Below are 27,302 nucleotides of genomic sequence, written 5' to 3'. Positions count from 1 at the left end.
TGCTTTTGTGTTTTAATATTATCTGTAATGTTTGTATAGATGAACAAAGGTGAAATCACAGAGGTAATTCTATGGAGTATATTTTAACCATATAACTTATCTATTTTTTTTATTGCTCAGGATATGATATACCGCTAGAACAACTGTTATCATATATTGAAAAACCTGTTGAACTTCCATTTCATGAGAAGGTAGAAGATATGACTGTGCTTCAGACAGATCTTCCTGAAGTCCCAGTAAGCAGTAAGTAAATACTTCGCTAAAGAATTAATTTGGCTTCCCACGTTGTATATGAGAAGAATCTGTGGTTAAACTAATGACAGTATTCACAGTGCCAGGCTGCATGAATATTTAAGGGGAATGTGAGACTCATGGCACTACATGGCTGTGTAAGTGTAAGAACTGAAAACAAACGGCACTGTTTTTTGAAATTCTCAGGCCTACAAGGGAGTGCCCAGTACAAATTTTGTAGACCTGAATCTAACTAAATTGAGCTATGAAGAATGCAAACGTGAGAAATAGGCATACATCTGTATGCATGCTACACATGTTTGTAACTTCATGAATGCTTTTGTATATTTTTGGCAGATGTTTAGTAAGATGAGAACTTTTGAGGAAAGCTTGTACTGACTCTGTGTCGGCATCACAGGCTAGCAGGATATCAAAACTTTTACAGGCTTTTACTACAGTAAATGATCTGAGATGATAGTATATGGATACCCTGTTTTGAACTTTCCTATTATCTCCATTTCTTAACTTATAAAATGAGAATGGGTGCTGTCATTGACACCCCAAATGATATTAACATACTGCAAGAGGGTTCTCACAGTTACAAATAACTGGTGCCAAAGTCATAGCCTTAAGTTAAAGGCAAAAAAATGTATTATCATACCATTCAGCAAAAACATGGCCCCTACTGATTACCACATCAATGCAACCCTGTAAGCACACAACATGTGGTGAGAGACCTGGGTACTCAGGTTGACAGCAATCTCACATTTGACCATTATGTGGTGGTAGTGTTTAGAAAAGCCTATTACTTGGTTCATCTCCTAAGTAAAGGGATTGCATCCAGAAAAAAAAGGAGGTTATTACCTCCTTATACTCCTCCCCACTCATTAGACCTGTAATTGAGTATAATGACCTATTTGGTATGTACCTCTCCAAACACATAACACCAACTGGAAAGGCCGCAGACATACCTCACAAAGAGAATCCATGGCCTCCCAACACCTGTCTCATGTGGACAGGCTCAAATCACTATCAATCTACTCGGTATCATACAGATTACTCAGAGGTGATCTGTGTCTTGCCTACAAAGCAGTTTTTGACCCTGCCCTTCTAGAGATGCTCCATATCTGTAAGTCTATCTCCTTACGCATTACCCTCTCAGTAGGTCTAAATCTAATATGCTTCGTTAAAATTCAAAAGGTTTAATTGCTTTAAGCGCGATCAGTAACAGTACACTTTTCGTCAGTAAATGATAAACCAACTTCTTCAGAAGCAAAACAGTGCTTAACATAAGCACCAAGCTTAAATACTCACAAATTCCCTAGTACACTGAAAGCCACCATTAATTAAGATAGTACATAATGGTTTTCACCTGGTGGTTGTCATGGTTACACCCCTTTGTAGGGCTAGCTTTACAAGCAGCCGAGAACAAAGTTGACTGTTCATGTAAAGCCTTAATACTCTTCTCAGTTACCGGGTTAAAAGTATTTAAGCAATGATGGTAAACAATAGTAATGGTATTAAGCAACGGACAAACCCTAACCATAAAATAATTTTGAAAGAATGGTGTGTCTTCTAAAATATTAAAAGTATCAGAACTGTTATTATGATTTTATATATATATATATATTTTGCAGCATGATAACTACATGTCTCAGAATTATGGGTGACATGTGTTTACCCAGGCTCTCCATAACTGGTTCCTTATTCTTTCGATTTTCATTCACCATTTTTTACTTGCAATATGAGAATTACTTACACTTAAACCGGGGGTGATATGTATGCAGCCATGCGAGTATCCCACTATGCTTAATGGCTGGTAAAGGGGTCGACGTGGAACGGGCTTGAAGGTCAGTACCCGGCTTAGAAGGGTTCAACCCCTAATAACAGTTCTGATACTTTTAATACTTTAGAAGACACACCATTCTTTCAAAATTATTTTATATTAACACAGGGTTGTGTCCGCTTTTATTGAGGCGAGTTTTAACAACCGTGCTATATACGGGTGTTATTTAAATCCACTCCGTGATTGAACTCGTGTGGTTTTGTCTGAATATTTTAATAGTAAGTTTTGCACATTCATGTATTTTTACTAAGCAGTACTAAGCAAAATGTACCATGTTTTTTGTATGAAGACATTCTGGCATATGCTTGAATTTGATCTACTATGGTTAGGGTTTGTCCGTTGCTTAATACCATTACTATTGTTTACCATCATTGCTTAAATACTTTTAACCCGGTAACTGAGAAGAGTATTAAGGCTTTACATGAACAGTTAACTTTGTTCTCGGCTGCTTGTAAAGCTAGCCCTACAAAGGGGTGTAACCATGACAACCACCAGGTGAAAACCATTATGTACTATCTTAATTAATGGTGGCTTTCAGTGTACTAGGGAATTTGTGAGTATTTAAGCTTGGTGCTTATGTTAAGCACTGTTTTGCTTCTGAAGAAGTTGGTTTATCATTTACTGACGAAAAGTGTACTGTTACTGATCGCGCTTAAAGCAATTAAACCTTTTGAATTTTAACGAAGGAAGGAGCCTGGAGCCTTATTTTCATTTGTCAGTTGGTTTCTTTTGGATATTTCTAAATCTAATATGCTTCATCAACAAAACCTGCTGGAGAGACAGGTTTGTCTCCCAGAGGCTGCCACGTCTCTGGAATAGACTTCCCATATATGTCAAACAGAGTACCTCACTGACCCTTTTCAAGCGCAACCTTGATGAGTAGATGGGAGACCACAAATTTGTCCCATGGGTTCCATCTTTGTCCCACACTGACAGAGGGGGGACAGGTGCTGAATGATTAATTTCTAGGGATAAATTCTTGGCTAGGCTTGTAAGGGCCCCACAGCCCTAGTAACCTCCTATGAAATGTTGTAAGGAGAGAGAGAGAGAGAGAGAGAGGAGAAGGAAACACAAAAACAATGCATTAAGAGGGTTGTGGTGAAAGACGCTGAAGAGGATGGGTATTGTTTTGTGGAAATAGGCACCTTTTTTCCACTAATATATATATCTATATATGTGAAGATGGGGGAAGAAAAAGAGCAGAAGGTGTAGGAGAGAGAGTTGGGGAAGGGTTAACATTACTGACATTCACATAAAAGACAGACAAGACAGGAACACTAGGTTGAGCTCGTATAGAAGGTGAAGAGACCCAAAGGGGAGGTGATGACACCCCCACAACCACTTCCACCCCAGTCTGAAAGTCTCATATTCCACCCTACCCTGATGTTCCTGGGAGGAGTGTTCCTAATGGCATGAGGTCACTAGTAGTTTTGTGGTCAGAGCCAACTGGAAGAGCAAGTTCAGCACTCAACCTTCCTTATTTCCTAGTGGAAAACAGTTTTTGTACTTACTTTCCTCACTTGCTTAGAGAAAAACAGCTCTTGTACTCACTTTCCTCACTTGTCTAGAGGAAAATAGTTTTTTATTCAGGCACCTCCCAGTGTTCTCTCCTGTCTGTCTGATGAATCTGGGCATCCTGGGGCAATGTAGCAATTGCCTCATGTACACTGACAACCCTCTCCTCCTACCATCCAACACTACATCCTGCGAGAGATGCATTTATCTAGTCAAACTGGAGGCAAAGCTCTCTCCAACCAAGACTGAACTTGACAGTCAGGAGGAGAAGGTAAACACTTGCACCACACCACACTCATCATATAGTCCCACTAAACCTACACCACCAAAATCCACACATAGAAACACAAAAACATTCGCGGAGGCTCTCAGTAATAATCTGCTCAAGCAACAGAGACCTCCAAAGCAGAAATGCAAGCAACCTCCACCCCCCAAAACAACCAACATAGCCCACAGACTCAGTTTGCCACTCAACCACAGCCCATAAGTCAAAACAACGTACCCAACACATTAGTCATAGGTGACTCTATAGTCAGGCACACTGATGTCTTACTCACCAGGCTAAATAAGGAGAAGGTTACTGTCAGCTGTCGGTCAGGTGCCAAGATCTGCCACATAACCCATGCACTCAGGTCACTCCACAACAAGTACAAATGTGACTCTGTCATTGTTCATGTTGGTGTGAATGATCTGAGATGAACCTCCCTAGACTACATGAAAAGAGACATGGAAGAGCTCTCCGATCTTGTAGCCCAGACAGGTGTGACCCTAGCCCTGAGTAGCATCCTGCCATCGCCCAGAATGATACCGCAGTACAAGGACAAAATGATTGACTTCAACAATTGGCTAAGCTTCTGGTGTCATTCTAAGGGGATCCAGTATCTGTCTGCCTGGGACAACATGGTCAACAGACCACGATGCTTTGCCAGAGATGGCCTGCACCTGTCACCCCTGGGATTCTGGATAGTAGCTAAGGCTCTTGCCGCACCTATAGTCCTTTTTTTAGGCAAGGTTCAAATGAGAAATTCACCACCGTAACAGGAACAAGCAAGCAAAAACTGAGGGTAATGCTTCTCAATGCTAGAAGTCTAAATCTCAAAATGCACTTCCTTGAGGCACTCCTTAAAATGGAGAACATCGATATCTGTGCAGTGACTGAGACCTGGTTCAAAGGTCCAGAGAGCACCCCTGCATCACCAGGCTATAACTCATACCACACTTTTCGGCCATCTATCCTGAACACCAATGACCGAGGTGTGTCCATATTCATTAAGGATATCCACACCTCCAGGCTAGTTGCTCAGCATAATACAGCTGAGGTTATCCAAGTGCAACAAACCGTTGGCAAAACAGCAATCCAAATTGTAGCTTGCTACAGATCCCTCACCATGCCCTAGGATTCCCATTCCTATTTTCTTGATATATTGGAAAATATTAGGGTTCAACCAAACACGCTAATAATGGGTGATTTCAACTACCCCACCATTAACTGGAAAAACTACTCATGTACCAACTCTTTTCGCTCAACTCTTTCAGGAATTCATTAATTCCAATGCCGTGGATCATCTTATCCACACACCCTCACCAGGGGCAACAATATCCTAGACATTGCCAACATGAGTGACCAGTGTTCCACACCTGAAGTCAACTCCTCTTTGGTCAGATCCGACCATAAGCTAATCACCCTAGATATCCTTATCCCGCCCCCACTTCTCATTAACTCATTCACTCCAGAGCAGCTGAGGAAAAGCTGCTTGCTTAATTCCACCATAGGAACAACAGAGCAGCCTGAGCTCATTTTCAGAAAATCCGTTTGGAATACCATACAGAAAACAAATGTTCATAACTCTTTAACTATAAGAGCTAGACTAAAAATGTAACTGCGAAAGTTGTTCAGCAGACACTGACCTTTCCAACAGTGTAAATGTTGATAATGTATATCAAAGTCATTATTAAATATTTGACAAGGAATGCTGATATTGTGCATATTTTTACCTTTTTAGAAAAACAAAGCATAATATCTTGGCCAATGTACCATGCAGACCCATACAATTTGAATGTAATTTGTTAGTATGAATGTCAGCTTTAAAATGATACCTTAACCATTACTGCGTGATGTTCCTTTCTTGAGATATTCACGGAAATATGATTAATATATTATTTTTCATAATTGATAAATAAACAAATCATAATATCTCATCACCTGTAACAGACAGAGCCTACATATCAGTGTAGATGTTGTGCATCTGAATGTCAGCTTCAAAATGATGCATCATTTGTGCGATCACCATGCTCCCTTGCAAAAATATGGGCATAATAATGAAAAGAATTGTAAATGTATAATTTTCATAATCGTACAAGACTAAACAAACTGTGATATTTGTACATGTGTAGAGTGCACAGAGACAGTTCTTTTACCATGTTGTAAGGAGTAACACTGTCTTCAAAATGAGGTATTACTTGGCACATTCAGATGCTCCCTTGCAAAGTTATCTACCAAAATATGAAAAAAAAAATCATAATTTCCATAACCTAAGTCCGAAACAAACTTTGATATCTGCAGATAGTACAACATACAGGCTATTCTTTTCCTATGTTAGAACTATCATTACTGTCTTCACAATGAGGTATTACGTGGCACATTCAGATGCTCCCTTGTAAAGTTATTTACCAAAATATGAAAAAAAAATCATAATTTTCATAACCCATGTCCGAAACAAACTTTGATATCTGCATATGAGTACAACATACAGACACCATTCTTTTACCGTGTTAGAACTGTCAATACTGTTTTCAAAATGAGGTATTACTTAGCACATTTAAATGCTCCCTTGCAAAGTTATTTACCAAAATATGAAAAAGAAATCATAATTTCCATAACCTAAGTCCTAAACAAACTTTGCTATCTACACGTGTCCAACATACAGGCACAATTCTTGTACCATGTTGGAACCAGCAATACTGTCTTCAAAATGAGGTATTACTTGGCGCATTCAGATGCTCCCTTGCAAAGTTATTTACCAAAATATGAAAAAAATCATAATTTCCATAACCTAAGTCCGAAACAAACTTTGATATCTGCATATGAGTACAACATACAGGCACAATTCTTTTACCATGTTGGAACTATCAATACTGTCTTCAAAATGAGGTATTACTTGGCACACTGACATGCTCCTTTGCAAAGTTATTTACCAAATTATGAAAAAAATCATAATTTCCATAACCTAAATCCTAACAAAACTGATATATGTACATGTGTACAGCATTCAGAAGCAGATGTTTTACCATGTAGACACATATTATTGTAAATATACACATTCTTGGTTTAGCCAACATACTGCTGAATGGGTACATGTAAAGAGAAAAAGCAAGGTAAGGACCGCCACTGCACTAATGAACCCAGGACAGGCATGGGACTTCAGTGACAGGCAAGGCCATCTCATTTGCCAAACTCAGATAAATATATTTTACACAACACATTTCATAATAGAGTTTTACTTACTATACTGGCCCTACTTGGTCATGGGTGTTTTCCATTCTTCTCACGAGCTGCATGTTACCAATCCTGCATAGCTCTCCTTACGCAATGCCCTCCTCAATTAGGTGAACGCCATCCCTTCTGAACAGGTGAACGTCTTCTGCCCAACTACTGAGTATAAGCAGAAGTACAGTAATACAAGTAGAAATGTCAAACGTATCTGGTTCATCCATGTTAGAATTAGTGACAAAAGTAATAATTCCAGTTATTGCATCTGACCATCACTCTAGTTACAATAAGACCCATCAGTTTTCCTCAATGCAGTATGTGCATTTTGTTAACAGATAATAAAATATTCTTGAAAGCTGGATACATAAACCAAAAATTATAATAACCATCGCTGAAACTTAAGCTATAGATAACCTATACTTGTTGCACTGTATTTGTTCATAGGTTCATACTAGGCTGTCTGCCCTAGGACATTTATAAGCCTAGCCAGAGTGTGTTTGGCTTTCGCCCACCCATTTTAAATGAATTTTGCTATGCCCTTTTTCAAGGTTAGTATACTGTGCCTCTGTCTAACAGTGACACAGAAGTGATACCCAGGGTAAACCTACTATCTCCCATCCGCACATCAAGATTCCTCTTGAAGAGAGTCAATGAGGGACTCTGCCTAACCTGCACTGGGATTTTATTCCGGAGTGAAGGGAGCCTCTGGGTTATGAATCTGTCCCTCCAGCATAGCCTATTTATTTCAGCGCTGAGGTTCAAGTCTCTCAAGTGCGTAGCTCGATGGGATTTGGATTTTCTGAGGTGCAACATGTCCATTAATTCCGGGTTGGACATGGCTTTATATGTCAGGCACAGATTGCCTCTGAGCAGGCGGTATGCCACTGACTAGAGCTGGAGTTTCTTTAACCGGGCAGCATATGGCATCTGTTTGAGCCCTTTGATCCTCTTGGTGAGGTACTTTTGGGGTCTTTCCAGTTGCTGTAGGTGTCTGGTAAGGTACATCCCAAAAGGGGCATTGTACTCAATTATGGGCCTGATGAGGGATGAGTAAAGAGGCACGATGACCTCCCCTGACCTAGATGTGAATCCCTTCATGATTAGGTGGGCTATATAAAATGTTTTTCTAACCACTTTGGCCATGTGGTTGTCAAATGAGAGATTGCTATCAACTTGGGTCCCCAGGTCCCTAATTACTTAATGGATTACCACCTATGTGGTAATTTGTGGGCACTGTTTTTGCCAAAGGGATGACTATACACTTTTGGCGTTTAGCTTGAGGCCATGGCTCTGGCACCAGTTGTCTGTTTCTATGAGGCCCTTTTGTAGGATGCTTGTGTCGGCTGGAGAGTTTATTATGGCGCCCAGTTTGCAGTCATCTGCGAACTTGGTCAGCCACAGTCCTTCCGTGTTAGCCTGTACCTCCGAGAAATATATACCGAACAAGAGAGGTCCCAGGACTGAGCCTTGTGGGACGCCACTTGTAACTGGTTTGGAGTCTGACATGGCTCCAGCAATTCTAACCATGTGGGTTCTGCCCTTGAGCCAGTTTGCAATCCATCTAGTGACATAGGGGTTTATATTTAAGCTGGTGAGCTTATCTATAATGCCCGAGTGGGGTATTGTATCGAAGGCTTTTGCAAGGTCCAGGTAGGCTGTGTGGACCACCTTCTCCTCGTCAATGGCCTTGGTGACTATTTCAAAGAAATCGACCAGGTTTAAGAGGCAGGATCTGCCCTTAACAAAGCCGAACTGGGTAGGATCCAGTGTTTGTAGGTCCCCAAAATCTTTATTTATGAGGTCCATGATGATCCTTTCCATAGCTTTGCAGACCAAGCTAGTCAAGCTTATGGGGTGATAGTTTCCAGGATCCGTTGAGGCACCACCTTTGTGGAGAGGGACCACTGTTGCAGTACACCACTCTTTGGGTACATATCCTGTAGTAAGGCTGAGATTGAACAGTAGTTTTATGTTTGGGTTTAGTTCTTCTTGGAGTTCATGTAGGACGCAGCCTGGGACACCGTCTGGTCCCATTGATGCTGTGTTTTTTGCTTTGGAGAGGGCGGCTCTTACCTGAGCATCTGAGATGTCAGGGGGGCAGCACTGTGCTGGGATAGATATTTGCCCTTTTGGTGGGGAAGGGGGGGGGAGATGTTTGCGCTGAACCTGTCAGCTAGGATGTTGGCAATGTCTGTGGGTTTGGTGTATTTTTTGTCATTTTGGACTAATCTGAGCATATCTGGGAATTCCCACCCAGGTTCCTAACATAACTAAAGAAAGCCTTGTGATTATCCTTAGTGTCCTGTGCAGTTTTTCTCTCGAAGCTGGCCTTAGACGATTTTATGAGTGCCCGTAGTTTTTTGCTAATACTGATCAGAGATGCCTTCCCTTTTTGGGATTTTGCTCTATCATATAGTAGCTTCCTCCTTCTATTGTATAGTTTGTTTATGGCTGGGGTCCACCAGACAGGATGCCTAACTTTGGAGGATTGGGTCTTGGTTTTATTTGGGATTGCATGATCCATGTATTCTTGAAGGTGTTCATAGAATGCGTTTATAAAGGATTCTGCGGTCTGGGACGTATTTTCCACAGGCCCGGGGGCTTTATAGGATTCCACCTCGGTTTTGAGGAGTGTGAAATTTGCTTTAGAGAAGTTTTTCACTGTGGTTTTCTGGGCAGGGGCTGGGGTCAGGATGTGAATATCTAGTGAGATTAGTTTATGGTCTGATCTTACCAGTGAGGGGGATACACTTCTGGTCGGGAGCATAGAGTGCCCATGTTGGTGATGATCAGGTCCAGTATGTTTTCTCCTCTTGTGGGAGTGGCAATAAGTTGTTCCATAGCATTTGAGTTTATAAATTCTAGGAACCTTTGGACTAGGGTGTTGGAGCTAGAGTAATGCTCCCAGTCTATGTTAGGGTAGTTGAAGTCGCCCAATATAATGGTGTTTGGAGAGACCTTCATATTTTCCAGTGTTCTCAGGAAGGCCGAGTGGGGTTCCTGGGTTTGGGAGGGTGGTCTGTAGCAGGCTATAAACTGGAAGGCAGTTTTACCCACTGTTAGTTGCACATGGATAGTCTCTGATGCTTCGTGCTGTGCCACCAACCTGGAGGTGTGGGTATCTTTTGAATATTGATACTCCCCCTCCTTTTGTGGTTCGGTCCAAGTTTTGGGGCCGAAAAGCATGGTATGAGGTATAACCTGGTAGTGCTGGGGTGCTCTCGGGAGCCTTGAACCAGGTTTCTGTTACTGCACAGATATCGATGTTCTCCATGCTAAGGAGAGTTTCGAGTGCGTGCATCTTGAGGTTTAGACTTCTGGCGTTGAGTAGCATTACTCTTAGTTTCTTATCCCTTGTAATACCTATGGAGGTGGGTTTGTCTTTTGAGCCTTGCCTAAAACCTTCAGCAGTCTGACCATGTATGCACAAGCACTTCCCTGGTACACAATGAATTATTTCCCCAAGCAACATCATCGTAGTTATGTCCGGGTATACATGCACCCAAAATGAAACGTTTCCACAAACAAGCCTTCAGTAACATTTCCTAGTATGTGCAACCACCAGCATGAACACTTCACCCAAGCAACCCCTTCATTCTCATCCTCTTAATTATGTCCAGGTATACATGCACCCAAAATGAAATGTTTCCACAAACAATCCTTCAGTAACATTTCCTACTATGTGCAACCACCAGCATGAACACTTCACCCAAGAAACCCCTTCAGTAGAATGCTGCGGTATGCATAATGTCCAAAATTAAAACAGTTCCCCAAACAAAACATCTGTAATGTTTCCTAGTATGTACAACCACCAAAATGAAGCATTCACCCAAGCGAGCCCTTCAATGTAATGTATGCACAGGCACCAGAATGAAAGATTTCCCCAAAACAACCATTCGGTAACACTTCCTGGTATGTACAAGCACCAAATCAAAAATTCGGAAACTAACACCTAATGTACAGGTGGGAAATTGCATCACATTATCTGTTCAGTAGACATGCATCATATTCCTTGTACAGGTGTAATATAAGACAGAGTCATCTCCTGTATACTCCATGTGTCTGGACTATAGGGTAGGGTTGCAAGACAGACGCCTTTTCTTACACAGAAAAACATCCCAGACCTACAACCAATAGAAAATCTGAGTGGTGACCTGAAGAGGGCTGTGCACAAGAAATGCCCTCGAAAATTTTGGACCAGCAGATGTACATAAAGGACATTTGTTTTTTCACGGTTTCACTTGAAACAGCTGACAGAGGTGAGCAAGTGGCCTATGGAAATAATCAGCTTTAGACAGTCAGGAACACAACAGCATGTAAAACTGATCTAAGGGTTTGCAGCACATTCAAACTTGAACCTCTATCTCAATCAATACAATTCCAAAAATAAGGCAAAAAAACAGAATACAGTTAAAGACATTTCACACTGCTATACAAAGTCATATAATAAAATCACAGTATTCATCCCTTATAAGGTCCATTATTGAATACAGTGCCCCTTTCAGCATGTACCTCACCCATGAATTTTGATCAGATCACTACTCATAAGCCTTCAGTAACATCTGCTAGTTTGTGCAACCACCAAATGAAACATTCCCCCAAGCAGCCTGGTCAATAAAATGATTTATGCACAAGTGCTATAATGAAATATTACATAAGATGACCCCTCCAATAACATTTACTGGTATGTACATGCACCAAATGAAACAGTCAGCAGTTTGGTTCCAAAATGGGGATAGGATAAACTGTCCTAGTATTGGATAAATTGTCAGTACTGGAAAAGATGGGACTTGAAACCTTGAAACCAGATATTAGCATGCATATGTTGAAAATAGATCTGTAACATGATCTTCTATAATAATATAATAACAGCTATAAAAGTGTTTTGAGATATATATATATATATATATATATATATATATATATATATTTTTTTTTTTTTTTTTTTTTTGATAGTGTTCTACAGTCTGTATGCATACTTGTCTGCTAACCAGACATATTACTTCCATGCTGTTTTTGTAAGCTGTAGCACTTCTAAGAATTTAATTCAAAGAAGTACTTTGGTGACTGGTTGGCACCTTGAATTCAGTTCAATTTGGAGGGTGTTTTACTTCTAAATATTTCTTCCTTTCTTCAAATTTACCCAAATTACTTCTGACTATTTCTATTCATATATGAATTATACCTGTTGCAATAATTTGTCATGTGCATTTCTACCTACAATATATTCCGTAAAGTCGGGATTCTATTTGCTAATGTGTGGCATGTCTTAGTAAATGAAAAAAAAAGGTTTTAAAAAATGGATGGATCTGTGGCACTGAATCATGAAGCCCTGACTATAACGCAGGATCGTGAAGCAGCTTGATAGTGAATGAGTTGGCTTTGGAGGTGTCAGTAAGCAGCAAATGCCTGCTTACCTATCACGGAGCAGATACAGTTGAAGTCTGCAAAGATGCTAGAATGTACTGCTACTAGATATCAGGGAATATGCACCATGTACAAGGATCAGGCATTTGCAGCAGCAGGGCGAAACTGATAAAAAATGGAAAATTGGCTCTCTGTAATCAACTTGAACTGGGGCCATAAGCCTAAAGTGCCACACCAAAGTGAGGAGAAAACAGACGCAGTAATGGGCTGCCTCTTCCTGAGGACAGCAAATAGACCATGGTATCTCTGAGGAAATGCACCGAGTTTCAGAGGACTATAGGAACTCCAAAACAGTAAACACTATGGCCATGTTGAAGCTGTTGACATTATTAATAATTTATGAAGCATTTTTGAGTAATAGATGCAATAAAAGTGACATAGCAAATTAATTCTATACAAAGACACATTCATACAGAAGTGCACACACACACACACACACACACACACCCACACACACACACACACACACACACACACACACACACACACACACACACACACACACATTCAAACAAATAGATACATACATGCATATACTTGCAGAGATATTTTATTCAGAATGGCTATAGGAATTATTATATTCTGTTGCTTACACTGTCTGATCTAGTTCCATTACTTGAAATTCTGTGTGTCAAATCAACAGTAGGGGTGTTGAAAAATGATTAGGAAGACTAAAAATAAAAACCAATAACAGAAAAAAAAAAAACACAAAATGCCCCCCCCCCCCCCCCCCCACACACACACACACACACTTGAATGAGGAAGAAGCATTCTACACTTTGCAGCATGGCTGTCAAACTCTGCAATACATGATGTGCCAACTCAAACAATACAGAACAGCCTCTTATTTTCTTCCTTCACCCAATAATATTAATAAAAAGAAAATATTGCTTTCTTGATGGGCCAAAAGGACGCATTCAAGTTGAAATAAAATGTCTGTTCAAGGAGAGCAATGAAGGTGGTGTCCCTTTGTATCGTTGCGGGTTTAGGAAAGCTAAGTGTCATGCTTGCAAATAAAACCACAATAGAGATGCGAGTAGACTCAGCTGGGATGTGCAAGCTGTAAGATTTAGATGCTGTAGAGACTTCCTCCTAACTTGCTGAACCCTGACTTAAAGAACCAATAGAAAGATGAGGAGAACAAAGTTCCTTGTCTTAGCAGGAACAAACCCACTTCTGATGACTGATGGAAACTTGATATCTCTCGCTGCACTGATTTCTGTGATAATAGAATCCAGCAACCCTGTGTGATAATTTGTAGTCTGCAGAAGGTTCTTAAGCACAACACACTGTTTAATAAAGCAATCATTTTCACTAACAATGCATGCAATATGAATGAATTGAACCCTTGCCTGACTTTTAGTACTAAACATGTTATCTCCCTTTTACGTAGAAACAACCAGAATGGTAGTCGGAAAACCTAACTAATAGCGCACAGAAGACTCAAAAGGACTACAATATTTGCCAAAAGGGTTTATACGAATACAAAATTGTGCAAAACCAACAAGCAAGATTCAAAAAAAAAAAAGATAAAGCAGTGAATTCCCACAGCGGCAAGTAGAACAGTCATCACATAACTGGGGCCAGAACTAGCACACGTGGTGCTCGGCTACCCCTTTAAATACAAAATCCTTCAAGCATAGACTCTGCAAGCTTACTAAACAAGTGTTTTCAAAAAAAAAAAAAAAAAAAAAAAAAACAGGACTTCAGCACAAGCCTGGGAAAAACAGAAAATTACAACTACTACTGTAAATTAATAGACCGGAGTTCCACTGTGGCGACCCCTAACCCGGAAAAGCCGAAAGACACAAACAAACAAAACTGTAAATTAACGGCTTGATCTATCTGAAAGCTCAATCGCTGCCATACACACACACAGTCTCCTCTTCTTTCATACAGACATACATTCTGCTTTCATGCATTCGCTCACACAAGCAGGCAGACATACAACCACACTCACCCACAGCTTCCCCCACCCCACAAACTGCAAACAAGCAGCAAAAATACTAATTTTACTTAGATCGAGCTGTTAATTTACAGTACTGTGTCTCCATACTCACTCGCTGTCATACACACACACACACACACACACACACACACACACACACACACACACACACACACACACACACACGCACCTGCACACACACACACAGTCTCCTATTCTTTTACACAGACAGGCATTCTACTTTCATGCATGCATTCACTCACACAACCACACTTACTGCACACAAGTATGATGCCGGTCTCCATTGCAGCTGACTGAGTTTCAGTGGGACTGTGGCTGTACTCTCTTCAATCCAGCAATCCAAGGGGCCAGAAAAAAAAAATATAGCAGTATCCAGTAGCAAAGCAGCAAATGTCTGCAGATGTATAGAAAAAAGAACAAAGCTGCTGTTGGACCCTCTATTAATTTAAGCAGGACAATGGAAACTTAGAATGGGGGTGGAGATGTTATGTGAGTAGTGGTTTGCATTGTAGGAATCTGATTGTCTGGCACCGCTTCATTCAGGAAAAGCAGATGGAGTCCGCTTAGTGTAATCATAAGAAAGGACAGTAAGCATTCCAAGGTGATTTTCTCATAAAAGTCCAATAGGACCATCAGGAAACACCACTCTAAATTATAAGTTGAGACAGTAACTGACAACTTTCAGTTACATTTTCAACTTATTTTTCAACCATAGCCTTTCATTATGTCTGTAAACTTACTAATGCTGCTGGAAGGCACTCGGGAGTAACAGCTTACATTTCCAATCGTTTCATAGCGCGCTCGGATGTAAGCACAGAGACGCTATGAGACAGTACTCGGGGTTAAAAACCACGGTAAAAAACTTCTCCAAAGCCAACTTCATGCTTCTTAAGACAGAAGTGGCAAACTTCATGACACCCATGCAGATGGACAATACAGTTACGACTGCTGAATCCTACACATATGCACTCTATAAGCACTTACACGAGTGCATGGATCGTGCTGTCCCAAACAGAACCAAGAAGCTATCCTCCAAAAAAAGGAAGCCAATCTGGTGGTCCCCTGTCATAAACAAACTCTACAACAGAAAGAATAAACTGTTGCAAAGGAGAGTAAAATCCCATGAGTGAGGAGCTCCCTGGTCAGCCTCAGTAAAAAGCTGAGATCCCTTATAAGATCCTCCAAAGCTAGTTACGAAAACAAAATTGCCACTGATTCCAAGGACAACCACAAAGCATTCTATAACTATGTCAAGAATTTCAATGGCAACACCCAGATCTGCTCTGAGTTGCAACAAAATGGCACAAAAATTACAGAAGCAACTGATATTGCCAACATCCTGGCAGATAGGTTCAGTGCTATCTTTACCCCCCCCCCCCCACCCCCTAAAGGGCCTATATCTGTACAGGAAGAATGCAGAGTCCCTGTAATCACAACTATGCAGGTAAAAGCTGCACTCTCTAAAGCCAAAAACACAGTATCCATGGGACCGGACAACATCCCAGGCTGCGTTTTACATGAACTTCAGAATTAATTGGCTCCCCACCTAAGCACCATGTTCAATCGTAGCCACATGTCAGGCTTTGTGCCCACTGGCACACAGCAACAGTTATCCCATTCCACAAAGGGGTAGCCACCACTGATCCCGGGAACTATCGCCCTATTAGCCCTACGAGCCTGGTCTGTAAGGCTATGGAATGTATCATCATGGAACTCCTAAACAAAGACATTGGTAACATCCAAACTCTGGACCCCAGCCAGTTCGGATTTGTGAAAGGCAGATCATGCCTCCTGAACCTGACAGACTTCTTTGAGGCAGTCACCAAAGCCGTAGATGAGGGTAAGGTGATTCACACAGCCTATCTTGACCTCGCCAAGGCTTTTGACACCATCCCCCATTCTGGAATTATAGCTAGACTCACTAAACTAGGTATAAATCCCTACATCACAAGATGGGTTGCCAACTGGCTCACTGACAGAACCCACACTGTAAAAGTTGCAGACTCTAAATCTGACTTCAAACCAGTGACAAGTGGAGTACCACAGGGTTCAGTCCTGGGACCTCTCCTGTTTGGTATCTACTTCTCTGAAGTACAGGCTAATACAGAAGGCCTTTGGCTAATGAAGTTCGCAGATGACTGCAAACTAGGAGCCATAGTCGAGTCCCAAATGATGCGGACATCCTACAGAAGGGCCTCACTGAGACAGATGCCTAGGGTCAGAGCCATGGCCTCAAGCTCAATGCAAAAAAGTGCATTGTCATCCCCTTTGGTAAAAACTCTGTACCCATGAACTATCACATAGGCCGGAGTGTACTTAACGCCGAATGTGTGATGAGACCTTGGGACCCAGGTGGACAGTAGTCTATCCTTTGATAATCACATCGCCACAGTAGTCAGGAAATCCTTATACATGGCACACCTTATCACAAAAGGGTTCTCATCCAGGAAAAAAGAAGTCATTGTTCCCATCTACCCGACAATCATTAGACCCATTATAGAGTACACCACCTCTTTTGGAATGTGCCTCACAAAACATCTGCAACAGCTGGAAAAGCCACAGAAGTACCTCACAAAGAGAATCACTGGCCTCAAACAGATGCCCTGTACTGACCGTCTCAAACTCCAGCTTTACTCCATAGCATATCGCCTACTCTGAGATGATCTCTGCCTAATATATAAAGCTATGTCAAACTCAGAGCTGTCGGACATGCTACACCTAAAGAAATCCCAATCCCTCTGAGCTACACACTGTAGGGACCTAAACCTTGTCACCACAATAAACAGGACATGCTGGAGGGATAGATTCCTGTCCCAGAGACTTCCCATACTCTAGAACAAGCTACCCATCTATGTCAAGCAAAGTTCCTCATTAGCACTCTTCAAAAAAAATCTTGATGAGTGGATGGAAAATAGGAAAGGTGGTCCATACAGCCTATCTGGACCTCACCAAGGCCTTCAACACCATCCCCCACTCTGGAATCCTAGATAAACTTACTAAGCTGGGCATTAATCCCTGCATCACACGATGGGTTGCCAACTACCTTACTGACAGAACCCACACACTGTAAAAGTAGCTGACTCCAAATCCAGCTCTAGACAAGTGGAGTACCATAGGGTTCAGTCCTAGGACCGCTCTTGTTTGGCATCTACTCCTCTGAAATACAGGCCAACACTAAGGGAGTCTGGCTAACAAAGGTCACAGATGACTGCAAACTGGAAGCCATTATTGAATCCCCAAATGTTGTGGATATTCTACAAAAGGTCCTTACAGAAACAGATGATTGGTGCCAGAGCCATGGGCTCAAGCTCAATGCAAAGAAATTGGATAGTTATCCCCTTTGAGAAAGAACATGTGCCCATGAATTACCACATAGGTGGCAGTACACTAAACGCAAAAAGTGTGATAAGATACTTAGGGACACAGGTGGATGGTGGTCTCACCTTCGATAACCACATCGCCACAACAGTCAGGAAATCCTTTTATGTGGCACACCTCATCACTAAGGGCTTTTCATCCAGAAAAAAAGGAGGCCATTGCCACACTGTACTCATCCCTCATTAGACCCATTATAGACTACAACGCCCCGTTTGGTATGTACCTCTTAAGACATCTGCAACAACTGGAAAGGCCGCAGAAATACCTCACTAAAAGAATCACAGGCCTAAAGCAGATGCCCTATGTTGACCCTCTAAACAAAACTCCACCTATAGTCTGTCACATATCATCTACTCAGAGGTGATCTCTGCTTAACATACAAGGCCATGTCAAACCCAGAGGTGTTGGACATGCTACACTTAAAGAAATCCCAATCCCTTTGAGACACATGCTCCAGGGATCTAAACCTTGTCAACACAATGAACAAAACATGCTGGAGGGATAGGTTCCTGACCAAGAGACTCCCCAGACTCTGGAATAGACTGCCCATATATGTCATGGCCCTCTTCAAAATGAACCTTGATGCTTGGATGGGAGATAGGAAATTCACCCCAGGGGTAACGTCAGTCACCCTGCTAGACAGGGGTCCAGGGAAGTAAATACTGTGGGGAAAAAATAGACGGGGAATTGTTATGGCTAGGCTTGTATAGGCCCTAGGGCCGATAACCTAGTACCAACCTATGAACCTACACCCTGGGATCACTTCTGTGGCTCTGCTCGAAAGGGGCACAGGAAAATGACTTTTTTGGGTGGCGTAAGCCAGGGAACCTTGTTGGCTAGGCTTACTTAGGCCATTGGGCTGATAGCCTAGTACCTACCTATGAGCCTATAAATGAAGGAGACATTGGTATGAGTCCAACCACCTCTTCACTGACCTCTCCTTGCCGGCCTCCATCAAGTTTATAGGTACTTACTAGGCTGTTGATCTATGAGGATCTTAAAAAAAATGAGCCTTACATTCCCATTTATTTCTAGCCATTATATTTTGTGTATGAATAGCCCTTGTTTTGGGACATTTACTTATGTCCTCTCTCTGTGAAGGACATCAGTGCTAAACCACTGCTGAATTGACTATTTTCCATCTGATCTTCCAAATTATATTTGTATTCAGTAAGAGAAGCACTTTGCTTTATATGGAGTGGAAGATGGTTCCACAGCTGTAGTATTCTCTGTAGCACATACATATCTCACCAGTATGATCTATGAATGGTGCAAAACAGAATGAGATTCCAGGTGATCACATTACTATTGGACTTGTAAATGTGTAATAGATCTGACAGGATGGGATCCCATGAGATTCTGTTCATGAGGTAGAGGTCACCTCTTAGTAGCCTGTATGATACCAAGAAGAGGGACAAGGCTCTGAGTCAGTCTGCATAGTTTGTATGATTTAGACCCGTGATTTTTTTTTTTGTGAGAAACCACTGTGGTGATTCCAGTTGTGACAAGTGTCTGGGCAGGTACATATTAACAGGGACATTGTATTCGATGATTGGCCTAATGAGAGCTAAGTACAGTGGAATGATTACATCCCTGGACTGGGCACTGTACCTTTTGGTGTCAGCTATGCAGTGAAAAAGGACTTCCTTACATTAGTGGATACAGTAAAGAATAGCTTGTTGTTGGCTTAGGTTCCTAAATCCCTGACTATGTGATTAATTTTCAGGAGGCGTTGTCAATGTGATAGTTACATGGGAGGTTATACTTGTTCGGTTTCATGCCATGGTTTTGGCAATGGCAATCTCCTTGGGAAGGTCCCTGTTGGAGAAACTTTGTATCCTGCGGGAAATTTATGATAGCATAAACTTTATATTCATCTGCAAACCTGGTTAGCCATAAATCTTTAACATTTGTTTCAACCTCAGAGACGTAAATGCCAAAGAGGAGATGCCCAAGGACTGAAGCCTGGGTACATTACTAGTGACAGGTCTTTTGGAGGATGTAAAGCTACCAAGCCTAATCTCTTGGGTTCTAATTGTGACCCAATTTGTGATCCAATGAATTACCTAGGGATTTACATTTAAGAGTTTATCCACAATACCAGAATATGACATGGTGTTGAAGTCTAGATATGTGATGATGATCATTGTGCATAGAGTTAAATTTATTTTTGTGTGCAGTGAGCTTTTCTTTTATTATACAGTCTGTTTATATTTGGGTTCCACCATAGGAGTTTATTCTTAAATTTTGTGTTTTATTTACATTAGAGGGGAAGAGATGCATCTGTGCAGCTTTTTACAAGTGCATACAATTTGGCAGCATAGGTTTCTGCATATACAGTGTAGTCATCCAGTTTGAGAGGGATTTTGAATTTGATCGGTTCATAATTCAATTTTAGTAGCGTAACTTAGCATAATCTCTGAATATCAAGGTATTGAAAGATATTTCCAGCTTCAGTCTTGTGTGGAATGTGACTAATTTGCATTCAGACAATAGAGGAAAAGTCAGCTGGTGGGGAGTAAAGCTGATCCATGTTGGGAAGGATAAAATTCAAGACTTTATCATCTCTGTTTGTGGTATGGTCTAACTGGTTCAGAGAGTTTGTATTGATAAAGCCTAGAAATTTCTGGGCATGCATTTTTGAGAATTTGTAAGTCTCCCCAGTTGAAGAATTCATAGTTTCAGTTTCCTAGGAGAATGATGTTTGCCTTAATGCATAGGGATTCTGTGCTAGTTAGGCAGGAGGTGTTGGTTTAGGGGTTTCTGTAGATGTTCTTTGTGTTTCATTTTGGCAGTCCATGGGATTTCCTGCTGTGGAGCCCTGGCTAGCCTGCCTACCAGAGTAAAAATCTCCCTCCTCCTAAGGCTAGCAGATGTCCTACCCTGACCTCAGTACACTTGGGTATAAAGGGAGCCAGCCAACGCCATGACGTCAGTCTTTTCTTGCCATCGCAGCCTGAAGCAGTGTTTCAGTGTGTCGGTTGATCTGCCCTAGAGAAAAGTCTTCTAAAGCTAAGTACCCAGTTGGGGAACTCTCTTTCTTGCTTTAACCCATATCAGATAAGCTTAACAATTACCTCTGCTGTGGTTACAGGTCTGGAGTCACTCAGCAGACCTTGGCTTCTAATAAACCATCTTGTACTGGTGACATTCCTTTGAGGTGTCAGCCTGCATCAGTTGTGCTTTACCAAGATACTGACATCAGGATGGCGGACATTCCTAGGCCCAAGGCTAAAGTATTTCTAAGAAAGGTTCTATCTTAGGTTCTATGCCTAGGCCTACTGGCTCCCACTCATCAGGTTGTTAGCAAGACCTGGTCATGATAGCGAGGACCTCCTCTCCTTAGTGAGAGCTAGGCAACAACCCCCTTTGGAGTCTTCCCCAGAGAAAAGAAAGAGGGATCCTACCATGATGTTTTCTCTGAACCTCCTGATTCAGATGAGGATTCTGACCAGGAGGGCTCTGTTTTTATAGGTTCATAGGTTGGTACTAGGCTCTCTGTCCGAAGGCATTTATAAGCCTAGCCAGAATGTGTTGGCTTTCGCCTCCCCCTTAGATTAGTTCCCTGTGCCTCTGTCCAGCAGAGCCACTGAAGTGATCCCCGAGGTAAACTTTGATGTTCTTTGTGTTTCACAGTTGCAGTCATTACAATTGGGTTATCCTGCTGGCAGGCTACCCTCAGTCGGCCTGAATTCCAAAGTCTAGGTCCAGCATCGGTTGCTGTCACCTCTTCCCTGATGTCAGTGCGCCAGGGGTATAAAAGATGCAGCCAACGCCATTTTCCTCAGTCTTTCTTGCCGCGCGGTGCCCGAAGCAAAAGAAGTTCGCAAGTGCCGGTCGGCCGACTCCTGAGATTTTCGTGTTCGAATTTCAGATCTGAAGTCTTCACTAAAAGCTAAGCACCCTGTTGGGGAAACTTTTTTCTTGCTCCAGACCGATGTCAGAAAAAGTTAATAATTGTATTTCTTGTGGAAGCAAATACCTCGTAAGGACTTTCATTGTTACTGTATTCCTTGCCCATGCCCTGACCACGACGTTGCTAGTTGTTGGTTTTGTGCTAGATGTAACCAACGCACTATTAAGCGTCGGTACGATTTCGCATTTCACTATTTTGGCATAATATTTAACTATACAATGTCGTCGGATAGCCATCCGACTACCGGAATTCACAAGAAACGCAAAGAAAACGACAGGCATCCGAGGTCCAAAACCGACGACGAGGTTTCTCCTAAGCCAGTCACCGGTTCTCAGTGAGGCGCCTTCGCAGCCACTGACGACCACTACTTTAGACTCGCAGGCCACTACCAACACCCACGTGGAGTTGACCAGGCCACTGGAAGCTCAAGGTACTGGAACTTCGGAAATTATTCCCTCAGATGGGTCCGGAGCCGCTGAGCAGGCATCGGCTTCTGAGGGTGTTTGCAGACCTACTCAATTATATATTAAAATGACTTCAGCTTCAAAGGCAAAGACTAAAGCACCTTTAAAGACAAAGAAACAAGTACAACAACCTCATGGACAGGCCTCCATGCCCAAAAAGCAGATGCTCAAAATGGCCGAAGACCTAGTTACTTTGATCAGGGGTTCCCATCCCCCTCCTGATAAGAGGCCTAAGCAAGAGACAGAATATGAATCTTCAGATCAAGTTTCCATTTCATCGGATTCCTCTTCTGATCAGGAATACTCTCTTCCTCCCTATGAGGATTCTGATGCTGAAGAATATATCCCTTCAGCCTCTCCTCCTGAGGATTATTCTTTTGGGGAAATTTTACATACCATAAGGGAGCATTTCCACTGGGAGAGCCAAGATTATTCAGAATCTAAGAAAAGGCTCAGAGACTTCCTTTTACTACCACAACACAGGCCCCTAACTATTCCACCTGTGTCAGACATTGTAGATGATGTATTTTCAGAGTCCATTATGACCCCTGACTCCTTACCTCCAGCTCCTGTTAAGCTGGATAGATACTGCAGGGTTCCTGACTCTCATAAATTCCTTTTCAAAAACCCTGCTGCTGACCCAAAAACTATCTCTCAGGGTCCCAATGAGGTCAAGGCTTACACTGCAAAAAACCCTACCCCATCTGACAGGGATTCTAGGGCACTGGACAGATGGGGAAAAAAGATTTACACTTCTGCTGCCTTGGCTATAAGGGCTTTAAATGGTCAGTTTCATTTGCTCAATATCAGCAATGTATTATGTCACTGCTTAAACAGAATATGTTGATAAATTCTGAATATGCAGCAAACAAAGAAATGCAGGATTTATTGCATGCAGCTGAACAAGTTGGAAAGCATACTTTGCAATGTGGTTTTGATTCTCTGGAGGCCTCCTGCAGGGCCGCAGTCACGGGTTCTGTCATTAGGAGGCATACTTGGTTAAAGGAACAAAATCTACCTGATCATGTTAAAGCAAAATTATTAGATGCTCCATTACAGCATGATACTTTGTTTGGTGTTAAGGTAGAAGAGGTGCTAAAGAAAATGGAGGACAAAGCTAAATCTATGCAAACAGTCAAGGTATTCTTACAGGTACAGCCACCAAGATTTAGCAGGCACTGACCTACAAAGAATTGGTCCTTTACAGACAGGCCACAAAGAGGCAGATATAGACGCCCTAGAGACAGATCTCAGCTCCAAGGTTCGTACAGGTCTAAACAATGGGGTGCTTCTACCTCCAAACCTGGAGAAGACAAATCACAGCCATACAGGAAACCGTCCCAATGTCTTCCCCTGCCTGCGCCAAGCACTTATCTTCAGGCAGCAACTTTAGGGGGAAAACTAGCACTTTTTCTCAAAATTGGCACATAATAACCCAGGACAAATGGGTCTTAAACATAGTGTTACAAGGCTACAAGTTTCACTTCCATACCCTGCCAAGGGCAAACGGTTGGCCAGACCTGCCAAAACATCAATGGGCAGAGGTACAAAAACAATCCCTCATGGACATGAGGGCCATTCAACAAGTACCAGAGCAAGAGCAGGGACAAGGATTCTATTCAAGACTGTTCCTGGTACCCAGAAAGGACAAAGCCTAGAGACCAATACTGGACCTGTTTATTCTAAACACATATCTGGATATTCCAAAATTTAAAATGTTGACTCTACAGCAGCTTCTGCCCATGCTGGGCAAGAAGGCTTGGCTTGTGACTTTAGATCTAAAAGAGGCATACCTGCATGTCCCAATCAGACACACATGCAGAAGATACTTCAGATTCAAAGCTGGCTCAATGCACTACCAATTCTCTGCACTGCCCTTTGGCTTCTCTACTGCGCCCAGGGTCTTCACAAAGTGCCTGGCACCAGTAATTGCATACTGCAGACAAAGAGGAATACAAGTATATCCTTACTTGGACGACTGCCTCATTCAAGCAGAGAACAAGGACATACTACTACAGCATCTGGCGTTTGTAAAAAGATTACTACCATGCCTAGTCAACGAACAGAAATCAAAACTAGTACCCTCTCAAGAGATAATATTCCTGGGTGCAAGTTTAAATACAACTGCCCAGATGGCTTATCTCACGCCAGACAAACAAAGGCAACTGACTACCTATTTCAAACTGTTGGCAACAAAGGCCCAGTTATCTGTAAGAAAAATTCTGCAGGCTTTGGGCTTCATGGAATCCTGCATTTTACTAATTCCATATGCAAGACTGCATATGAGGAAACTTCAGTGGTACCTAAAAAGTGTTTGGACTTAACATTGCCACAGCCTGGAAACAATAGTTACTCTCATTCCCTGCCTGCCACAGGAGTTTCGATGGTGGGCGAAGGCCTGTCACCAGAACAAGGGACAGCTCTTCACTCTACCTCCAGCCACAAAGGCTTTAACAACGGATGTATCGGATTATGCCTGGGGAGCCCACATGGCAGGAAGATGTATTCAAGGCACATGGTTCGCAAACCAAAAACATCTACATATCAATCAAAAAGAGATGCTAGCTGTTCAAAATGCTCTGACAGCCTTCAAGGACCTACTTCATCTGGGACAACTACTGATAAAGATAGACAATACCATGGTCATGTGGTATATAAACAAACAGGGAGGCACTCATTCTTACCCCCTTTGTAGACTAGCCATGACTTTGTGGGACACAGCATTGACTTACCAAGTACATTTGCAGGCACAATTCCTGCCAGGAAAGATAAATACTCTGGCAGATGAACTAAGCAGAAACCTCATGGATCCCCACGAGTGGAAATTGGATCCGCAAGTCTTCAGCATGATAACAGGGAAATGGGGATGCCTGTACATAGATCTATTTGCCTCACCTCACAACTGTCAACTGAAGAGATTCTGCACAAGGACTTATCACAGACAAGCATGGAAAGTGGATGCCCTATCTTTCAGCTGGAAAAACCTAACAGTATATGCCTTTCCTCCCCAAGGTACTCCTAAAGGTCAGACAGGAGAAGCCAAAAATGATACTGATTGCCCCAGACTGGCCACGCCAGTACTGGTATCCAATTCTAAGGAACTTGTCTCAATGCCCAGCCTGGACCTTACCTCAAGTGCCTCATCTACTGTCCCAGCAGAACAATCAGATCTTGCACAGCCAACTCAAAACCTTAAATCTGGCAGCATGGTGGATAATGTAGTCATACAAAGCACACCTCTCACTAAAGCGGTGATGGATGTCATTTTGGAGGCCAGAAGGCCTAGTACTAGAAAATCCTATGCTGGAAAATGGAAGAGATTCTGTGCTTGGAACCAGGCACAAGGAATTGACACAGCTGTACCAAACATTCCTCAGATTTTGCAATACTTGACTGAGATGCTGGACAAAGGCCTATCCTTTTCATCTATAAAAATTCATGCCTCTGTCATTTCGGCTCATTACAACACAGAGCCGCCAATCTTTTGGCATCCTTTATTAAGGCAGTACCTCAGAGGGGCCAAAAATTTAAGGCCTCCAAGGAGATCACCAATACCTGCATGGGACCTCAATTATGTCTTGGGAAAACTCACCCTGCCTCCTTTTGAGCCAGCCGCTACAGCTGATATAAAGTTTTTATCTTGGAAAACAGCTCTGCTCCTAGCAATAACTTCTGCAAGCCGAGTCTCAGAGCTACAGGCACTCATGGCTGTGGAACCTTTTATCATTTTTTATCCAGACAGGGTTTCTCTGAGGACAAACCCGACATTCATGCCTAAGGTAGTGTCGAGTGTGGCCCTTAACCAAACTATTCATCTGCCTACCTTTTATCCAAACCCACAGAACAAGGGGGAGAGAATTCTGCATTCTTTGGACATACACAGACAGCTACGCTTCTATTTGAACAGAAGCAAAGCTTTCAGAAAGACAGAGCAATTACTAGTGGCATATGCAGCAGGATCACAAGGAAAGGCTATCTCAAATCATACTATTTCAAAGTGGATAGGCCACTGAATTTGTTTCTGCTATTCACAACATGGCAAGCCAGTACCTAAGGACATTAGGCCACATTCAACCAGAGCAGCAGCCACTTCAGCAGCCTTCCTCAGGGGAGTACCAACCAAAGACATTTTTGAGGCTGCTACTTGGAGTTCAGTGCACACCTTCACAAAGCACTATCACTTACCACTCTACTCTAAATCCAGGGCAGGCTTTGCCAGTGCAGTTCTGCAGGGCCTAATAGCCACTCCTAATGCTATTTAGCTCCAGCCTCCCAACCTTAGCTTTGGAATTCAACCCAATTGTAATAACTGCAACAGTGAAACACGAAGAACATAGTACAGTTGTGTACACTTACCATAAAATGTAGATGTTCCCTGCTGCTAGGACCACTCTGTAAACCCACGTGGAGCTTGTCTGAGCAGTATAGCTGATTTTGACACCAGGTATCCGTCTCAGTGAGACCCTTTTAGAGGATGTCTGTGTCAGCCGGAGAGTCCATTATAACCCCTAGTTTGCAGTCGTTTGCGAACTTGGTCAGCCATAGTCCTCCTGTGCGTGCCTGTACCTCTGAGATATATATATGCCGAACAGGAGGGGTCCTAGGACTGAGCCCTGGGGAATGCCACTTGTAACCAGGTTAGAGTCGGACCTAGCTCCCGCAACTCTCACCATATGGTTTCTGCCCGTGAGCCAGTTAGCAACCCATCTTGTGACGTAGGGGTTTATGTTCAGGCTGATGAGCTTGTCTATAATACCAGAATGGGGAATGGTGTTGAAGGCCTTAGCGAGGTCTAGGTAGGCTGTGTGTACCACCTTTCCCTCGTCTATAGCCTTGGTAACTATCTCAAAGAAGTCCACCAGGATTAGGAGGCATGATCTGCCCTTAACAAAGCCAAACTGGCTTTGTTACTCTCATTCCCTGCCTGCCACAGGAGTTTCGATGGTGGGCGAAGGCCTGTCACCAGAACAAGGGACAGCTATTCACTCTACCTCCAGCCACACAGACTTTAACAACGGATGTATCGGATTATGCCTGGGGAGCCCACATGGCAGGAAGATGTATTC

General features: G+C 42.4%; 1 protein-coding gene across 1 annotated transcript in view; it reads left to right on the top strand.

The window, feature by feature from the left end:
• Positions 1-27,302, top strand: part of LOC122797894 (zinc finger protein 1 homolog) — a 192,116-nt gene that overhangs the window by 113,566 nt on the left and 51,248 nt on the right. The window contains exon 4 of the mRNA XM_044066413.1: positions 121-243. Within this exon, the coding sequence (XP_043922348.1) occupies positions 121-243 (123 nt within the window). The remainder of the gene's footprint in view (positions 1-120; positions 244-27,302) is intronic.

Source organism: Protopterus annectens, chromosome 3.part1 (genome assembly GCF_019279795.1).
Source record: "Protopterus annectens isolate FY-2018-M chromosome 3.part1, PAN1.0, whole genome shotgun sequence".
Taxonomy (NCBI): Eukaryota; Metazoa; Chordata; order Ceratodontiformes; family Protopteridae; genus Protopterus; species Protopterus annectens.
This window is presented reverse-complemented; position numbering and strand designations above follow the sequence as displayed.